At 37.4% G+C, this 21,502-nt stretch overlaps 1 protein-coding gene across 1 annotated transcript in view; it reads left to right on the top strand.

Moving 5' to 3' along the window:
* The first annotated feature begins 4,199 nt into the window (after nt 1-4,199).
* The window catches only part of ASB5 (ankyrin repeat and SOCS box containing 5), a 39,696-nt gene continuing 22,393 nt past the window's right edge, over nt 4,200-21,502 (top strand). Inside the window, exon 1 of the mRNA XM_080929077.1 lies at nt 4,200-4,492. Within this exon, the coding sequence (XP_080785203.1) occupies nt 4,297-4,492 (196 nt within the window). The 5' untranslated portion in view covers nt 4,200-4,296. The remainder of the gene's footprint in view (nt 4,493-21,502) is intronic.

Below are 21,502 nucleotides of genomic sequence, written 5' to 3'. Positions count from 1 at the left end.
ATTAAGCAGTTAAACTTGGACATCCTACAGTTGCTGACTCTCTATTTTGACCAGTTGATGATTTATGTGATGGTCTGTGCTACACATAAAGGCTACACTTAACCTGTGGCTGAAAAAGTAAGTACTCAGGAAGGAATGCTATTGATTTTGGAAGGTGGCAGCAGTAGGTTCTCCTCCAGGTTACTATAACCTCAGCAGCCATGGGGAGATGGCTAAGATTACAACCAACATCAGGCACAAATTCTCTCGTACTGCATAGGCCTTAATTCCAATTAGACTTACTAATTTCTACTTACTCCTACGTAACATTATTGCGGCCTTGTGGGTATCTTGTCATCCGGTCATTGTTGTGGGTCATGGGCTTTACAGCTAGAATTGTTGACTGCTTTTCTCTCTTGGCAGTTGCATAGCAACTCTAGGTACTGTGGAAGCTAGTCTTCAAGGAGGAAGCTTCCAAGTCAGTTCCAGTCCAAATCCTTCAAGTACCGTGTCTAAAGTGCATGTTGTCTTCAGCAATTGAGTCTTACCTTTAAGTTCTTGGAGACAACCAAAGACATTGACAGTATTCTCTGTTGGTTTTGCAATCTCTTAGACTCTCTTGAGGTTTCCTATGCCTGGAACTAGGGTTTCTGTTAGTCTGTGATCCTTGTGGAAGAGACATACATTATAAATACAAGGGACTAATTTCATTTAAACTATGTATGCCTACACAAATGTATATTGTATATATATGTACTAAATAAATGTAAAGTAATATAATACCATATGGCATTTTCAAACATATGGTACTTTATTCATTCTTCCTCCCTCTCCCTCCACATTTCCCTCCTTCTCACTCTCTAGACACAGCCCCTCCCCCAATCTTTTTCTATTTTCCATTGTACAGCATTTGAACCCTGCCATCCTCTGCTCTAGACTTAACAGCATGGGTGGAGGTGGGATGGAAATGATGTAATACAGTACTTATGTATGAAATTCACAAAGTATTTCTAAAGGAGAAAAGCAAAAATTGTAGTTCACCCAGAAAAAATAAAACTTAAAGCCAATAAAAATGGATACTCAATACTTTTCATGGACTTTTATACCTTCTCAATCATTTAAGAGGGTATTTTGACATCTTTTATATGCAAATTAACATCTGATTTACATTTCTGAGTTCATATTGAGTTATGTTATTGGGCCTTCAAATTAAGAAACTAGCAGGTGGCAAATTTTATAATGGGTGAGTGTTTTTATCATGAAACAAAGAGGAAAGAATAAAGAAATTTATACAACTTAAATTTGACACCTAGGAATAAAATTCTAAATATTGAGTGGCAGTAGTTTTCTTCCAGAGAAGCATGAGGGATTTGAGCTTCCCAAACTGATGACATCAGCCTTAGTGAATGGAAGTGTTTCTTAGCCCCAAACAATCCAGGCTGCTGAGTAGCTGCTGTGAAGGGAATTATTTTTAATAACACTTACTGGTAAGAGAAAGGGGAGAAACCTTAGACAGGCACTTAGATGTGACTAAGGCAGGTTTATTTCTGATTCCAAAGCACCGGAGTGGAAGTCACGCCATGACTCAGAACATTGTGATGGGCCAGCTGTCCACAGGCTCCACTCCAGTGTGTGCTCCAGCATCTCCATGCCAGAGAGAAGACTCACCGGAACGTAATCGCTATGAGTTCACTTGCCTGACACAGTTTCCACATCAGTGGTGAAGAAGGCCATGCTGTGGCCTATCCTCAGCACTTCGGCAGCAGTTGGCGCTGTGTCCCAGACAGCATGAGCCACGGTACACAGGTCCATTTGTAATTGTTCTGCCTGTGTTGCCACAGGGAAGAACACCAAGGACCACTGTCAAAGAGCTGGTGGTTTCTAAGACATCGATCTATTTTATGTTTCAGGGAGCAAGTGATTCACCGGGGCAGAAACAGCTTCCTACTTTTAGCACATTTATTCAGTGGCCATGTCTCCCTTGTCTTAGGAGACATTTGGTGAAATCAGACTGATCCAGTAGGCTGCACAGCATGAAAGTGCCATGTCCCGTTTATGGGAATGCCACATCACAGATGCAGTCCTTTCTCCAGCCAGGGCCACAGTTGTGTGCTTATGTCTTTTGCTTGTTACATTGAAACTCAGCAGCAATAAGAAATGTTCCAAAAATGAGAGGCAGACTCTAAATCTGGTTATGTACATATATCACAATATTTTGTATTTATGTACTTTTCAGTTAAACTCCTTAATATTGACAAGAAAAAGTATTATTTCAAAAAAGAAAAGGAAATAGAAACAAAGGAATTTATTAAAACAAATCACTGCACATTATTTTTCTACATAATTGATTCTATTTCTCTTTTAAACTATCATTTATATGTGAGTAGACATAAGACTAACATGTGTGTGTGTGTGTGTGTGTGTGTGTGTGTGTGTGTGTGTGTAGAATATTTTATTCCCATGTGTGTAGAATATTTTATTCCCGAATAGATCACAGATCCAAGATTATAGGTCTAAAGAGTACCTTTTAGGTATATTATAACTAGACTTATAATTAAGTTTAGTTTGGTTGATTTTGCAGTTTTGGGCAACAGTTATATTTGTGTAGTAATTCCTTTGTGTGCAATCCTCACCTCCCAGGAAGCTTTCTCATCCATTTCTGTGAGCATTGGGTCCCTTTGGGTGCTTTGCCATGACACCTTGTCTTTTATCCCCTGTAAAGCCATGCCACACTAGTAGCAGGGACTGCTTCTTAGTCTACTCAGCGTATAGAATGCAGCTGATAAAGGCAGATGCCAAGAAATACATGCTGACAGGAGCCTGATATAGCTGTCTCCTGAGATGCTCTGCCAGATCATGACAAATACAGATGCAGATGCTCACAGCCAACCATTAAACTGAGAACAGGGTCCCCAATGAAGGAGCTAGAGAAAGAATTGAAGGAGTTGAAAGGGTTTGCAACCCCATAAGAACAACAATACCAACCAACTAGAGCTCCTGGGACTAAACCACCATCCTAAGAGTACACATGGACCAACGCATGGCTCCAGCTGCATGCGTAGCAGAGTATGGCCTTGTTGGACATCAATGGGAAGAGAAGGCCTTGGTCCTGCAGAGGCTAGATATCCCAGTGTAGGGGAATGTCAAAGCTGGGAAGCAGGAGAAAGAGGGTGGGTAGGTAAACACCCTCATAGAAGCAGGGGGAGGGGAGATAGGATAGGGAGTTTCTGGAAGGGAAACCAGGAAATGGGATAACATTTAAAATGTAAGTAAAATATATTCAATAAAAAAAAAGAAGAACAAAGCAGCTGATAGTTTTAAAGGGTTACACTGCCAGTGGGGGGAAAAGTGGAAAAAACAAAACAGAAAGGTCCTCAGAGATAAGAATGTTCAAAGTACATGCATGCATGAAAGTGTTATAATGAAACATATCATTGTATATATTTAATAAATAACAACAAATACATTTTACTGTTAAGCCATTTAAAAAAGGAAAATCTATTAATAGATGACGGGACAGTCTGATCAGTTATAAAACTATTGCATAACAACAACATTAAGGTAATCGTTTACTTCACTGGGTCCTTATTCAGGTCATATCCATGAATTATATAATGATTTATTTCATGCTCAACAAAGTTAAAGCCTTGAGTTAGAACATTTGACTTCTCTTCAATATTATAAATATTATTACGTGAACCATGTGGATAAAATACACAAACCCTTACAATTTTTAAAGTTACGTTTATTCATTTATGTATTACTTATTTAGTGTGTGTGTAAATACACACACACACACACACACACACACACACACACACACACACACACACGAGCACACGCATGCCTGTCAGAGAACAAGTGGAAGTTTTGACCCTCCTTCCACTGTATGGGCTCAAGTGTTGGAACTCAGGTCTCCAGGCTTTGGTGCCAAATGCATTTATTGAGCCCGAACTGTTCTTGATAATTAGGTACCAAAAAAAAAAAAAAAAAAAAAAAAAGGAAACCATCAGCCTTAGTTATTTTAACATTCAACTCTTGAAAGCCAGAAAAGAAAGAGGGTGTATCATTTTATACTGGGAACGGAAAGTCAGGAGGCTTACGAAACGTGATTCGGTTGCTTCCATGGAATATTGTCAGACCAATAGGAGCTGGAGAAGAACTTTTATGGACAGTATAAATAATTTGAGCCTTAGACATCATTACCAGTTGATATTTTCTTTCCTTAGGACCAGCTGTTCAAGAGCATCCCGGAACAGAGCCAGACACAGTTGCGACTTGGCTGGGACCTAACACGGGGCAGATTCCTCTGCAGTAATGTCGGTGATAGAAGAAAGCCGGCCATTTGCCCAGCAGCTATCTAATGTCTATTTTACGATACTCTCCCTTTTCTGTTTTAAACTTTTTGTGAAAATCAGCCTTGCCATCCTTAGTCATTTCTACATCGTGAAAGGCAACCGAAAGGAGGCCGCGAGGATAGCAGCTGAGTTTTACGGAGTAAGCCACGGACAAGGTACGTTTATGCTAGCAGGCTTCTGTTTCAAGTGGAGTAGAACTATCATTTGATCTGCAGTCCAAGAAAACATCACGGGTTCTCTTTACGGGTCATTTTGTCAACTTCAGTGGAAGGGAGTTCTTGTAACTTCCCTCATGGGCTTCATGGAAAAGAAAGTTGCTTTTCAGTGTAAATGTTTGGGCAATATGAAAATAGAGCATTAAGTATTGAGGCCCTGACCTATTAGTAATCATTTAAAGACTTTCAATATTTCACTTGCCACATCGTTGTTTCCGAAAATAACGACGAGGTAACCGATTTGTTATTTCTCCTTTAACATGTCTAGTGCTGTAACTTTTTAAATAATATATTGAGTCATGTTTTTTTTTTTTTTTTTAAAAAGTGTTGAGTCAGACCTACTGATTCAACATGTAATCTCAGCTACTCAGGTTGCTGAGGCAGGAGTATTGTAACCTGAAGGCCTTTCTTCAGTGAGTTCAAGACCAGCTGATGTAGTTTACTGAGACTCTGTCTCTCTTGAGAACTGGATGGAGGCGGGGCTACAGTTCTGCAGGAGGGAACTAGCCTAGAATCTGAAAGGCCATAGGGTCAGTCCTCAGCACTGAAAATGTAATTAAAATAAAATAATTGTTATTAAAAAATAGAGGGTTTCAGAATTGCTTTTCATTTCGATTTCATAATTTTATTATGAAACAAAACAATAGTTTTTGGCATATATTTTTCTAAAGGGATTGAAACTGGTTTGCTTAGATTCGTGCTTCTTAGAGCAAATTAAGATCTGAGATGAAATGATACTACAACTCGTAGATTAAATATTATAAGACCATTTATTGGAGAAGTATTCTAGATAGTAAAAATGATTCACATGTTGGTTGGAAAAGTGACACTTTAATTTTGCATAGTTAGAAAATGTAACATCTTTTAGAAAGAGCACTTTAAGCTTGTGCTAAAACCTCTTTTTCTATATGTTTTATTTTATTTTATGTAATTCATTTTAAAATTTACTACTATTGGTGTGGTAGAACATTGAATAAAGATGGGGAATCATCATTGGTTTGTGAAGAAGATACCATTTTCACATGTGGAAGGTTGCTCTTGCATAAATGGAGGAACTTTCGTCCACACTAAGTGAGAAAAATCTAAGAGCTCCATGAAATTCTCGTAGGGAAAACAAACCCTACATGAACTAGGCAATGATGACTTCATAATTCCCCGCAATGATTCTGAACTAGCATTTAAAGGAAGCATCTTTACTTTGTGATCTATTGAAAATGAAGAAGTCATTTGGTGAATGCATTATTTGTGTATCAAATGCAAACCTCAAAATAGATTGTAAACCATAAGTCATACTTCTCAACATGGGTAAGCAAATCATGAGGTTATATATAAAATGATAAGATTTATCATCACTGGAACTTTCTACCTCGTTATTTCAGAGTTGGACCTTGCTTCTGTCTTATGAGCTTGATCTTACTTAAAGCAGTAAAATACTGTCTTACAAAGAATAAAAATGTCCGTGCCTTGATAAACATGTAAGAAACCAACGAGACATCTTTTTGTACAGTCATCCCCCGTTAGATCATGGCGTGCCCAATCAGGCATATATGAAATGGCTTTCATGTCTCAGTGTCTTACTACAGTCCTTTAAAATGTGTTAGAACTATGAGACTTTGTCCCAGAGAGTAAGATGGAATCAGCACTCACCAGCACAAATACATTTTCTGTGAACAGTTTTGAAAAGCGTTGCTGTGATTAAATCATTTGCCCTATTTAACAGAACTTCTTTTCAACACCACATAGTTTTCACTATATATTTAACACAGGGATACTTAACTGCAACTATTACTCAGGGTAAGCATAATTGTGCCCAGTTTTATTTTAACATTAGGAAAATAAGTCAAACGTCTTGAAAAAAAATCTTCTCTATTTTATATGGTCTTTAAAAATTTAAATCATAATTATACTACTTCTTAATTGCTTATATCTAATGTTGACTATTCAGGTTTAATTACTGTTGCTTAATCAAGCAGTGTCCCCCACCTTTCTTAAGCTACCACTGCCATCCCTCTCTGAGTTAAGTTCTTCATTTCGATTCTCAGAGTTTAGTAAGATTGTTCCCCCAAAATTTTGGAGTGCAGCTGCCAAACCCGTTGAGTAAGGCTGATATGCATCGTTCACGTCTTTCATAATGGGAGAGATGTTTTTGACACATTTTCAGTGTCTTCAGTAGGAAATAAAGAACCCCTTTGCTTACCTCAAAGCAGCTCATTGTATTAGGCAAACACAGGCTGTTCTGTTGTTATTGCTGTTGTTGTCATGAGCGGCCGAGCCCTGTTCAATCAAATCAAGCTTGAGATGGTCTGATTACAAACCAGAGACCTAATGGGCTAAGCGATAGATAAACTGGTTAAAGACATTTCCTTCTTGAGCCCCGAACAACTACGATAAGCTTCATAACCCTGCCTGTTCATCTCTGGTGCCTTCTTAACCCCACACCACACAGAAGGGACTCATATTTTGCTTAGCTTCTCTGTTTTCTCATATCGTTGTTACTGTTAAACACTCTATCTTTCTGAAGACTCCAGTTGTAAATTTGCACAATTCTTTGAGGTTAACTGTAACACTAACAAGAATTGGAATATAATATAATATTGAATTTGTTATGGTATATTAATTTGATATCAAATCCCCAAGCCCTTGATTAAGATATGAAATACCAATAAATATCCCAAGGACATGCTAAGAGTTCTCTTTGGTCTTAATGGCAATATTTGTCAGGCTGTAAGAATCACAGCAGTTTTACCTTCAAGAAAATAGAGTCAGTTCTAAGTATCTGTTTCTTGAATCCCCATAATATCGAGATGATAAAGAGGGAAAATAAGCTGCTCTCTTCCATAAGTAGTTTTTAGATGGGGTGTGTCATAAAACAATCACTCTCAGATACAGTAATGGAAATGAATCCAGAGAATTAAGGTACCTTTTCACACTTGGATGTTCAGAAATATTTTCCCAAAGAAAAAAGCTGTGTTCTTGATCTCAGAAAGGACCAGAAGCTTGAATTTTAGGAAGCACAAGTGGGAAAAATATCCCTGGGAACAGTAAAAAGTTTATGAGCTAGAAAAATAAGAAATTAGACTCATATATTTTGAAAAAAATTGAATATGAGACTTGAAATTTTTCAATTTCTTTTGAACCTAGTAGGAGTCATTAGAGTTTGGGTATGAGTGAAGTTTGGAAGATAAAAATAATGTAAATAAAACCATAATTTATTATAGATTACAATTGTTGAAGTTGCACAAGGGACATGTTTGCAATAAGTAGACCAAACTTTGGACCTTGCCAGAGGATATGAGGAACTACTTAGATTTATACCTGTGTTTGTCTGTGTTTGTGTGTGTGTGTGTGTGTGTGTGTGTGTGTGTGTGTGTGTGTGTGTCTGTGTGTGTGACACACACACATGCATAAGAGAGGGAGGGAGGGAGAGAGAGAGAGAGAGAGAGAGAGAGAGAGAGAGAGAGAGAGAGAGAGAGAGAGAGAGAGAGAGAGAGAGAGACTGTGGCATGAAGCACATTTCTTTGTGTGCTAAGTGAAAATTTAATTGAACAATGATGGAGACCTTGATTAGTTTGATAGTGACTATGACTGTATGAATGGAAAAGAAATAATAACACTTCCCCCAAATAATATGAGAACAAATGACTTTAAGCTTAAAGCTCTACCTAGGTATCCTAGAGTTACATATTGGCATGTTAGTCAGTGGGAGTTGAGCAGACACACAGGCAATATGTATCTCATAAAGGGGATGCTTAGCTGTCTTGTGCGTCAGTTGGGACACCTATTTCACTATGAAATGTCAAGAGAAATCAGGACATAACAAAGCAATGGTTTTAGCTTGTGTTGTGTTTATTTTATGTATAGCCCTTCATTTATTTTTAAAATTACCAGTTAACTTTCTGATTATGATTTGCTCCCTGCTGCAACAGCTGTTTGGCTCTCCCTCTAGAGTGTTTTAGATTATCTGAGACTTTTAACACCTATTTTGAACTAGAATATTATCTCTTGGGTTTAGTGTTCTTTATTTTGAGCTTTTGGATTTAAAAATGTACCTTTGAAGCAGAAATTTGCTTCAAAATTTTTTTTGATCCTTCAAAGCCATAGACCAAATTTTGGACAGTGGAAAATTCCTCAGGGTAACATGTCAGTGTGAGTTTGAAATTATCTGGGGACACCAGAGCTCACAAGGAAGCCCTTTTGTGGTTGACACTCTCTTGAGGAATTTAAGATGCATACAAATTTATCTCTGTGAGTTTTGATTTCATAGGTTTCCGAACTTAAATTTGGCCTCATAGTTACCATCAACCATGCATATTCTTTGTCACACTTACGGTTGAGACTCGAAGCAGGATATGGTAAAATATGCCACCCCCTAGTTGTCATTTTGAAAAATGGTGCAGCAACCAATGTATAAAAAGAAGTTAGAATTCTAGCTAACAACTGTGAAGTCAAGATGTCATATAACTGAAGCAAGTACTGTTTAACTATAGCTCAAAACTACCATATACCTTTTACCCGGTACTGATAAAGCCTACGCTGTGCTTATATTAGCTTTAATAACTAAACGATACAGCAGCTGTTAGCAATATCTGAAGTAATATGCGTCCTATTATTTCTAAAGAATAGTGGGGTCTGTGATACTGTGTGATTATTAATGCACTAAAAACACCCTGAACACATGTTCTGAATTTAGATGAAGTAGCTCTACCTAGGAAGAACTGAAGTCAACAGACCCGTTCTCCAATGACAAATGGCATCGCATTACACTCAAAAGATGCTTTGATTTGTCCAAGCTCCATTCTGTTTTAGAATGGCAGGACCTTTTCCGGAAGAGGCTGTTGTTTTCTTTTGCATTAAAAAAAAAAAAAAAAAAAAAAAAAAAAAAAAAAAAAAACAGTTTGAGAACAAAATTCCAAGTTTATAAATGACAGACATATGTTAATATATTTATAATTCCTCCTGTTGACTTTGGTGAGAAAGACATAAATTATGAAGTTAAAGAACCTGACTTAGCTCAGGATAGCTCCAACGAGACAAATGTTGCAAGGAATAGACTTCTTATGCATTTGTTCCCTTCTTCTTTTAGAAATTCTCTCTTTTCTTCTTAATAAATTCTTACTGTTTACTTTTGTTTCTCCAAAGTCAAAGGTACTATATTAATTGTTAACATAAAGTATACCATGACTCGGACTCCTAAATGTGTAGGAGACATAAATAACTAAATAATTAAATACATTATAGATGACATTTTACAAAGTCAACCAGTTGCTATGGGAGTATGGATGGAGAGGACACAGCCAGTAGAAATCTTGCCTGGGACACTTCAGCTTCAAGCAGTACTAACAGTATTCTTCTTCTCCTTCTCAAGTGTGCACATGTTTATCATGGTTTCTTCAGAATTTTTAATGCCCGACTTTTGTTCCATATTTCTTGTTCATTTATCTATGTGTCAATTCTGAGTCATATATGTCACAAATAAAGCTTTCCCTAAAATTCATTTTACTTCTTAATATTTCTAGGAAAGTCGCATGCTGGTATTCTCACTTATATTAGGGTTTGTGAAGAAACAGCATGCTCAGTTTATAAACTCATAAAACTATATAATGTTCAGGCACACAGTATATTAAATGTTATATGTTTACATTTACAACATATATGTGCTATAGTAATTAATAAGTTACTTTTAAATAAATGAGACAATGCCACTAAGAGCCAAATGTTGCGTATGTAAAATAACTAAACAGCAAACAAAGGGGTAATTCCTAAAGTACTGAATTGAAAATGACCACATTTTCCAATTACTGCTCTCTTAGAATTCAACAAGGGAAAAGAGTGAGATCTATTCATAGAAATAACATAGTTTAATAGGGAAAATATATGCTTATGAAGAAGTATATGTAAAACCAAGTTTCATAAAAAAAAAAGGAGGACAAATTTAAAAGGAGAAACATAAAAATTCTGATTTATTTTTACCAAAGTGAGTCTTAGAGGTAAGGATACCCGGTTGAGTAGATGATGCCCATGTCCAAGTGCTCACTGTTCTTCTCAAAGCTTTCTAATGTCTACTGAACTAAGCACATGAAGATGTCACTAGCTGACAGTAGAAATAATTACCACTAATAAATACGGTGTAAAGTTCTTGTTGTGGTGATTCAGTGTATCGTGGTGTACATTGTGTGAAAAACAATGAAGGTGGATGGCCTCCTTGTTATGGGCATAGCTGTGAATATCCTCATCCTGGCTCCCCGTGTCTTCCACAGATCCTGTCAAAAGTTTAGTATACTAAGCACTAAACCAGAGGAAGTTTTTCTCAGTGAACCACCTTCACAAAGTGTTGTGATCAAGAAAATATTGATTTCTTTATTTAGAATGCCCATTCCTTTAGATTCACATGGAAGTAAAAGGGAAGGATGCGGGAAGGAAAAGAAGGGAGGGAAGGAAGTAGGGAAGTTGGGAGAGAGGAAAGTAAGGAGGTAGGGAGGAAGTAATGAAGGAAGAAAACATGTATGTATGTATGTATGTATGTATGTATGTATGTATGTATGTATGTATGTATGGGATGCATAGCATTTCTTTTTACCAGTTACATAGGGAACCTCTTTTTTTTTAATAGCTCTCCCTTATTAATGCTACAGAGTAAACCCTGGGCTTCTATACTGGGGATGGCCAGTTGCTACAGATAACATCTCTGAGTAAGGAAGTCCATGTTAAGATTAGGTTAATCAACAAAGTAAATGCAATATAATTGTGTGATCACATAAAACCCCACTGGTTTCTTTGAGAAAGGAGTTTTCATGTTACTCTATTATATTTGAGGGAGTTCTGAGAGAGGCTGAAAGACTAAGAGGCTAGGATGGTTTAAGGAAAGTAAGGCTTTCATTTTTCTTATACTCTTTAACTGGAATCAATCTATCTTCATGAATCTCCCTAAAAGGAGCAATGGGCAAAAGTTTTCTTAACAAATAGGGCAAGATAATATTTACCACCAAACCATTTTGTTTAATAAGTTATATGCATCATTAAAGAACTTAGCAACCTTCTAATATGGCCAACCATCCCCACACATCCATTCAACCGTCTCTGGTGGGGATTGGAAGAACAGTTAACATTTTGGGCCCTTCAGGAATGTGCCTAACTGTGAAATGGCACTGGGGCAGCTTTTCTCCAACAGGGGAGCTACAATTTCCATGGCACCACTATCTACCGAGGGAAATAGAATCCTTCAGAAACCCATAAACTCTTTCCAGAAGGCTTATAGTCTCAAACTCCGGGCAAAGAACAAACAAACTGAAAGGTAACACCGGAATGCCACTCGAGTTCTTAAATAGAAGCACTGGCTCCCATTCTCTGTCAAGGGTGCAGCATGAGTCAGAAGAAAGCATGACAACTAGCAAACTAAAGTTTATCCACTGGAAATCTGTCCTTCTTCATTATGCGCCACAAAGTCCCTCAGTAGCGTGATAGAGTGTGAGAGGAAGCCATCCATCTAAAAGGTTTGATTATACCACAATGGGGCTTCAACTATGAGTTCAGAAATAAGACTGCCCCCAGTGAACCAACCCAGTAACAACTAAACACACCCTTGACTCATCACTGATGAGAACAAAAATGTTCATGTTTTCTGACTCCGACCTCAGTTACTGGGAAAATAACATTCATCACCCATCAAGTAAAAGCGAAAAGGACCATTTAGAATCATGTGGCATGGTATATATGACTGGCTTTGGAAGCTTTGTGTCTTATTTCCCTCTGGAATGTGATCCACAGCAGTACATTTGAAAAACAAAATGCTAGTTCCATTTGGTTTGAATCCAGAAGACAAGGGATACTGTCTTCATTAGTGGCTCTTCTAGCATTACAAGTCAAGGAGTTGAATACAGCGTTGATCTTTTCCTCTTCTATGCTGACAATTATGACAAAATTGCTCACTGGCTGTGTTTTATGACTTCCTTTTATTTAAATAAAAATAACAAGTGAACAAAACAAGACATGTTGAGGTTGAAAAGAATCTCCTAAATTTTGAATTCTACAATGACTCTGGTATACCTAATAAACTCAGTATTTTAAGAATATGAAAGCTGGGAGAGGCTCTTTAAGTTGAGAAATTAAGCTCTACTGAAACTGGTTTTATTTTTAAAATTTTATTCATGAAGGCCAACTGGATTAATCAGTGGAAATAATTAAAGGTCACTTGTATTATGGTGCCATACAGCTACAGAATTTAATCCCATGGGGTTCATTCTGTTTAAGTCTACAGAATTAAGATACATCTTTATTTTAATTTTAAAGTATGTTTAGAAGACAAAACATTCATGGGAAAAGAAAAAGTGTACTTGGCACATACTTTCTTAACCCGGTGTTCTTGACACAGATACAACTCCTCCCAAGTGCTTAAGACAAGAATAAGTGATCACAGTGTGACAAGAAGCTGTTTCTGGACAATTGCTATTTTGAAGGCAGAAATTACAGCTTCCTAGACAAAATGTCACTGGATATTTGAAATAGCTATTCATGGGATAGAGGCAAAGCAATGACTTAGATATTAAGGAAATTCAGTAACTACTTGTAAAATAAATGAAAGACTCTAATAGAGAAAATGGAGATTAAACTTACATTGTGTATGGCTGACAGACATGGAACTAACATGGTTCTAGCTTACTTTGGCTATGTGATCTATAGGGAGTAGCTTAATATTTGTAGGCCTCAGTTTCCTTTTCAGTAAAATTTAAATAACAATCTTTACTATAATGGATTAGTAAAACTTACATGAGAGATAAGTTTTCTAAAATTACCAAAACCACTTCCTTTTATATTTGACTTAGAGTTTATAGTACATAAGTGATTCCCTTTTGCATTATGTTATATTGACAATTTTCAAAATGGTATATAACATGCTGTAATTTAGTAGTAAAACTGCTGAAAGATTATTCAACCCCAAGTGGTCATCTCTAAACATATGTGCATGATGGTGACACTAATTGAATCCAATACGTGTGTGTGTGCTTGTGTGTGTGCACGCGCGCAAGTTTGTGTGTGTAAATATGCATATATGTCTCTAGAAGAAGAAGTCACAGATTTGAGAGAGGGTGGAAGGAAGGGGATATGGAAGGAGTTATAGAAAAGAGAAGAAGGAATGGAAATGATATAGATGCAGCATACACAAGCATGAAACTCCAAAAACGTAAAAAAAAAGACAAGACTGAATTCTAAGAATGTTTTCCAAGAAGCATGTAATCATGCCTGGTTGTATCTCCTAAGCATACCTCATATTCTAATATGGTGTTAATAAATTAGGTAAATAACTTCAGAACCCAAGCGTTTGATTTTATTTATCAATTTTGTACTAATCGGTGGGAACCCTGGAATATTAAGTAAGTTGTTACATGTTCATTATGTGTGCAGAAGTTGATCAATTTTAAATCAGGTTCTGTGGGCTGGTGAACTTTTAAACAGTAGCTTCAACTCCAGTCTTTTACAGTGACAAAGGAAGAGAGGATGGACAAAACTCGAAGCCCAAATTTATGGCTCTCTTTTGCACCCTGACTGTTCTCTCTACTGAACTCCACCATATAGAAGGAAGAGTATCAAAGAATCTGAATTACTCAAAAAGTCTACAAACCACAAAGCTGGCCAAAGACCTAAGCAAGATACACAGAGAATTTTATGTCGAAGATTCAGGTTAGCCTTGGTTACTTTGCATCCTGTGATTGCCTTCATGAAGAAATACAGGCCATCCTGAGACATTACATAGATGAGGAATAATAGTGCAAATGGTTAGTTACTTGGCCAGGAGTTAAGCAGAGCTCACAGTTGAGCGTTATAAAAGTTTTGCAAGATTTTTTTTATAATCTTACTATAATGAAGAATTTTTCCTTTGTAGACATTTTTAAAAAGATATTATTCACCTTTAGGATTATTATTTGTTTTTAAAATCTTGTCAAACATCTAGTCCTGCCAGACTGCGGGTAAATACAAAGCACGTGTGGTGATCCCCAAAAGCTGTGTCCTTCCAGCTTTCCGCTCAACTTGTAGTCAGCTCCACTGGAGTACTTTTTCTCTCCTAAAATTGTCTACTGCTTTTATAAGGTGGGAGAGGAACCTTTTGAATCATGTAACTTTTGTGAAACTCCTGAGTTTCATGAACTTCCTGAGCCTTGCAAATTAAATTAGCTTCCTGGGATTTATGAATCACCCTTCCAGAGGGAATGCTTGAGTTAAGAGGACATAATTATACAGTAAGTACTTTAGACTTCATTTTTAGATTTTATCTGTTATGCTACTCTTATGGTATGTTATCTGTTACGTACTGTTGCAAAAAAACTCAAATTTCTTGTGAAAAATAGATTAACATAAAATACCTTAAAAGCTACCATAAACTCAAGCACATGCTTAGACATGATAACCTTTCTGCAATTCTGCAGAGGAGAAGGGTTACATTTAAAGTCTTTACTTAAAGTGCATGTTGTATTTGTTTTCCTGACAGCATTTTTATACAGACTAGAGAAGACAAGTTGCTAATTTTACCCTCTGTACAGATTTGTGACCCTTCTAAGATTCCATGTGGGCAAGTGGCCTAGATATAATTGTGAACAAAGTAACAGCATGTAAGAAAAATTTTACTTTATGAGACTATTAAACACCTCGTTCTCACACAAGTGCTGGAGGCTATCCTAAACATGCCCCTTTATGAGCTCCATTAGACAACATGTAGTGTGCTATGTGCTATTGAAGATTAAGTATGGTTTTACTTACCTGTTCTATTCACTGGTTCATATATGTCAACCTGTAGTGCTTGGTAGCAATTTCATATGCCGGGAAGAGCCTAAGGTAAAAGCAGATGCCCTAGGTCCCCATTCTTGATCTGCTTTCAATCTTGGTGGTGACATTGAGGACAACACTTTATGTATTTTTCCATAAGATTTGTCATCAAAATGCCTTAGACAGGATTAGTTACACTGAATTCCACCCAGCCACCCCAATCCTCATTGACCCTTTCTGAAATGACCTCTGAGTCGAGACACCATCCTCCAGAACTCAGCACCCTGAGTTCTGGTCCTGCTAAGTCCATAAGGCTCTTTGAAGGTATTTGTGAGCCCAGCAAGTAGACAATACTTAACTCTGCTTTTAGCTCTAACATGCTATAGTTCACATTTTGACCTGGGGTTAATTATTTCTGTCCAAGAAAAGCCATCAGCAGAGAGAGCCCAAGTTACCTCTTGCTCTTGACCTCACGTACCCCATTGTTAACAGTGAACATTCAGAATGTCTTCAACAGACCTGCACATGGCAGCTATTTTTCGGCACCTCCTGTGGCATATTTCCATCATTAACTTCCTCTTCGGTATCTTCCATGCCGAAGCATGAAAGCACATGTTGGGCACATTGTGGGCAAAGTTACTCTTTTGTTTGCATATGTTTCTCATCACATCCGCCAAGCACATGTAATGTACTTAGAAAATGCGGCTAGGTCATTTTTACTGTTCCTTTTGCACCACAAACACCAACATTTACTCCTGTGAGTGCATGGGGGAGAAACACGATTTTCTTATTGTTCTTACTAGAGAACAGGTATTCAGATGATGAAGACAGGGAGAGCATAGACACACAATAATATTCAGCATGGGATGAAGGCCATTAGATAGAAACATGTTTGGCCTCTCTTTCCGTTAATGGAGCTGGATGTTTCTTGGTAATACCTTCTTCTATTTTCACATCATTCTCGCTGTGGTTTTCTTGTTGTTGTTGATGACAGGCCACTTGTTGAGGCTTTGTGCTATGTTGCCTTCATTATGCAAGAGCTACTGTCATGATGGTGGTTTTCTATAAAGAATTGGCCAGACCAGAGAACTTAGTGTGAGGTTTGCTAGCAGCATAACAATCTGTCAGTTTCACCCATGAAGCTAGTGTGGGGCGGCATGTCCCGGGACTGTTTGAACATGCCAATAGTCAGTTCAGACATCCAGATCTACAGGTAGCTAAGCTCCACCTGCTCCCCACCCCCACCCATTTTATTCAGCTTTTGTACCCAAGTCAGGCAAACAAACAGCTTTACGTAGGATACCAGCTCCTCCTCTTATCTGTTGTATTTGAACAGGAACATATTTATAGAGAAGCATGGTCCTAGGCTTGCCCTGAAGGTTCGGCTTCATTTTTGCCCTTCCCTGTTTCACATTAGCTCTCAGCACCAACTATGAGTGAGGTCAACTGTAGTGACTCCAAGCCCAACATCAGGCACAGAGATTTCTTAATCAGATTCTCCAAAGTTGAAGATGTAATACTTCATACTCAGAGAGATCAAGCTAACAGATATTTATGAAGGGGATTTTTACGTATTCACTAATTAAATCCAGCATGATGAATGAGCTTTCCATGGATTTTATTGTGAAAGTTTTCTATTTGAAATAACATGCTGGTTAGAAATCAGGGAGAAAACTACAAATAATGTTTTAATACTTACAAATTTGCTTTTGTAAAAGAAGACAAACTTGTGAAGTTTTCCTCAAGTAAATTATTTTGAAGACAGCCTCTGAGAGTTCACCTAACCAGTAGAGAATGAACAAATTGGATGAAGGCCAAGTGTGAGGACAAACGTGACAGCAACTATTCCTGTATTTTTATTTAATGCTGGTGTGCAACACTAGAGTCTTGCATGCACTAAGCAAGAGCTTTCTAGACAGTGTCGTTCTTAGGCTCTTTGATAGTATTTTGATTGCTTGGCCTCAGAAGCAAACATGGAGATAATCAGGGAGAATTTAGGAGTCATGAACTGGAGTAATACTGTAATGAATCTGATTCTGCATGTTTCCTCCTCAGTAAAAACCTCAGAGTGTAGATAAATGAGTTTATTAAGATATTTCCAGTGAGACTCCATTTTTAAATACTTAATTATCGCCAGTTCTCCATTGATCTCATCTACCTATTGAAACACTCAGACAACAGCGCTCAATTCAAACCTGCAAACTTGGGGTAGACACTGTCAAGGCCACATACTTTAATTTATTAAGAGCTAGCAATGATGACAGGGTATTTATTCATCAGGAGACCCGTAGACTTCAAGTGTGTTGCTTCTCCAGTTTACTTCAAAGTCTGTAGTCCTCTTCTGACCACTTACCTTTATTTTTATTTTTAATTATAAACTTGTAGGGTACTACAGGGCTGTAATTCCAGCCCATCAGCTGTAAAAGGATTTGAGGACAGCTTAGGCTACGTAAGATCCTGTCTTAAAAAGCAAAAATAAGAAGTAAAAAACAAGCAACCTAGAATACCTCCTCGTGGTTAGTTTTGAAAGTATTCATTCACATAAAAATGACAGATCTTTTAGACACTGTGTTTTACACCTGAACGAAATGAGGACTTGACTGAAATGAGGAGAAGGTTTTTTAGGGAAGATGGAAGGAGAATACATCTGCAGGCATTAGGAAGAGCCCACAGCGAGGAGAAAAAGGAGTAGACTTAATGTGGCCATGAGAGGATGTGGGTGGGGGTGGTGGGCAGAGAGAGGGTCAGGAGGACCAAGAATCCAAAGAGAACCAAGAGAGCACAAGCCAACATAAATGGTAGGGCTATAAACAAATGAGAAGCTGGGGGAAGGGAAACCCATGGGCTGCAAACACTTAAGGTGGTGGGTGGGGTGATAAGAGCTGGGAGGAGCCAGGATGCCAGCAGCCTTTTTAACCGGGACTTGTTGAGGGAGCCTAAAGATAGCGTACACTTTGGTGTGCTAATAGGCACACTGTTAAACTATTTTTATTTTATTTTTATGGACATGGGTTTTGCCTGCATGTGTGCCTATATGAGGGTGTCGGATCTGTAACAGGAGTTACAGATAGTTGTGAGCTGACCTCTAGGTGCTGGGAATTGAATGTAAGTCCTCTGTAAAAACAGCCTGTGCTTGTATCTGCTGAGCCACCTCTCCACCTTTGACCTGACAGCACCCTACTTATGTGTGTTAAATTGGACCTAAGTTGGCAAAATTTACATCTTACTAATGTGCCATGTCTCCTCAAAATTTTCTCCACACATGATTGAATGCCTTTTGCCACACTGTTTATTTAGCCTTATGTACTATCTTGTCACTATCTTTTCTTCTGTAAGTGTGACTTTTAAGTCACCTATGCCCTTTCCTACCCAGACGGCAGTAGGTAAGAGGGGAAATATCATGGACCACGAGACAGGCCACTATATGCTTCCCTGACTTCTGAAACAGAGGCCAGCTGTTACATAACCATCAGTGCACACACTCCTGGCTGACTTGCCCTCAGACTCAGTCTGCTGTCATTGAATCTCACCAGGCCACCAGACTTAGAACTATTCATGTTTAAATAAAACAGAATAGGAAGTAAAATGAAGCAAGAATGGGGCCCAGAAACATCTTCTAGGAATTGGATGAACACATGGCCTTGGAAGGAAGCTCTAACACAGCCTCTTGGGAGTGAGCCATGCTCTGTAAGGGTGAAAACCTGCCACTGAGAGGTAAGCTATTCTGAGGTACTTCTGTGATGCCATAGCGTGAAGAAGATCCTGTCTAGCACTCACCGCCCCATCAGTAATTTGGATGACTAAATCAGCATGTTAAGCACGAGAATGTTATAGTTACAAAAATGGAGTGAGGGCAAAGAGGTTGTCCAAAGGGAAAAGTGGTTGCTATGCATGTCCGGCACCCAGAGTTCAATTCCTGGAGTGGCACATGTGAGATACGTACATATATACATATAACACACACACACAATATACAATACAACACACACACATAACATACACACAAACACACATACATGACACACATGCACATTCAACCATACATACCATATACATACAAATGCACACAACACACACACACACATACCATATACACACACATAAACATACCATATACCCACAGACAAACACACCATACACATACACACAAAAATATTCCATATATACACACATACAAACACACACAATTATACAACAGGCATATATACACACATACCATATATCCACAAAAACACATATTCAACCGTATATACCATATACACATATAACACAAAATACACAACACACATGTTTACACACACATACCATATACACACACATTCATATACACACACAGACACACCAAATACACACAAACATATACCCTATATACATACAAACACACACACACAAACACAAATACACAACACATATGCCATACACAAATGCACATCCCACACATACACACACAACCAGACATATGCATGAACACAACACACACAAGCATACGTACAAAAACACTTACATACTATATATGCAAACATAAGCACACACAGACACACACAAAAATACACACATACCATATACACAAACACACAACACACATGCACATACAAACACAAATAATATATACTAACAGCCACAAACACATAAACACAACATACACAAAAGCACACTCTATATACACACAATCACCATATACACATACACTAACAAGCACACAAGTAAAAACTGTCAATCTATACTTGTTTTTATAGTAAAATTGGTTTTCCCTTGATTAGGATACCATGATTATATTGAAAAGGTTAGATACAAATGTTGAAATATTTATGGATAGAATGATATACTGAGATTTATCGTCAAATAATCCTAAGTGTTTTCAGTGTACCTTGTAGATGATGAGACAAACTATGGAGTTGGTAATTGTTGGAGGCAGGTGATGTTTATATAGATGTACTTGAAACACTGCTTAGTAAAACACGGGGAAGGTGCCAATCTATACAGAAGCAGTGTTTGCTTCTTATTCTTTTTCTGACAGTGGAAGAAAAGCTACTTGTCACTCAGAAATATCTCTCAGAAATGCTAATATCTGGGGAATATGTGGCTCCATTTCCTTATCTAACCAGCACTTCTCAGAAGCAACAGTCTATGTGATTGGCTATGCCCAGCTAAACGTTTAAACGCTGGCCTGGAATTTAGATGTTTAAGTGGTTAGGAGGTGAGCGCATTTTCTATTCGTTTTTATAAAGCTTTGGTTCTTGCCAGTGATCTACATTGTTATGCAGATCTCTGTCATAAGGCTTCCAGTGTTAGCATTCTGGCTCGCAGTGTCTAAAAGTAAGGATTTCTGTCCTCTGCAAGAACTTCCATGTCGTAGGCTCTAGGGAAAACATCTCTCACTTTAGCCTTGCTTTCTTTTTCTTTTCTTTTTCTTTTTTAAAAACAATTATAGTGATATTTATTTTAAGCAATTGTTTATTTTACAATTTTATAAGAAAAGTAAATCAGTAATCATGTTCCAAATAATCTTACTTTTTTGTATATTTGGTTTTTTCATACTATAGCATAAAAAGTTTAAACTTGTAATCCCCATCTTTTATAGCACTTTATACTACAAATCATATTTAAGATATAGCTGAATAAGTTTTCTAACATAACTTCAAATTTTTCTTTGTTTGTTCTCTTACAACTTTATTTTTAAAAAAGAGAGATACATGTACAGATTTTTAAAGGCATTTTGGCATAACACTATATGAATATATTTTTGTCAGTACTTAATTTTTTTAGAAGTCCAATAGTGTGCATTGAAATCTTACTAGTTACCATAAGTATAAAGTACATGTAGAACAGAACATAACATGGAAACAGTCAGAGTTTTCCTGCTGTGTATAGATTATAATGATTTTTTGAATACCAAAAATTGCCACAAGGCTATATTCTTAGCTTGTAGATTATTAATAATTTAAGGTCCAGGTGTACCACATTCTGAGAGGGTGCTATACACTTTTTTTTTTCTAAGAAGGACTGAAGCTTTCTTTTCTTTTTTCTTTCTTTCTTTCTTTCTTTCTTTCTTTCTTTTTTTTTTTTTTTTGGCCTTTGTTTTTCTTGAGCTTCATATGGCCTGTGAGGTGTTTCTGTAGTATTCAGAGATTTCTGGGGCTAGTATCCAATTATCAACGACTGTACAGTATGTCTGTTCTTAACCTCCCTTTCTTA

Source organism: Micromys minutus, assembly GCF_963924665.1.
Source record: "Micromys minutus genome assembly, chromosome: 14".
Lineage (NCBI taxonomy): Eukaryota > Metazoa > Chordata > Mammalia > Rodentia > Muridae > Micromys > Micromys minutus.
This window is presented reverse-complemented; position numbering and strand designations above follow the sequence as displayed.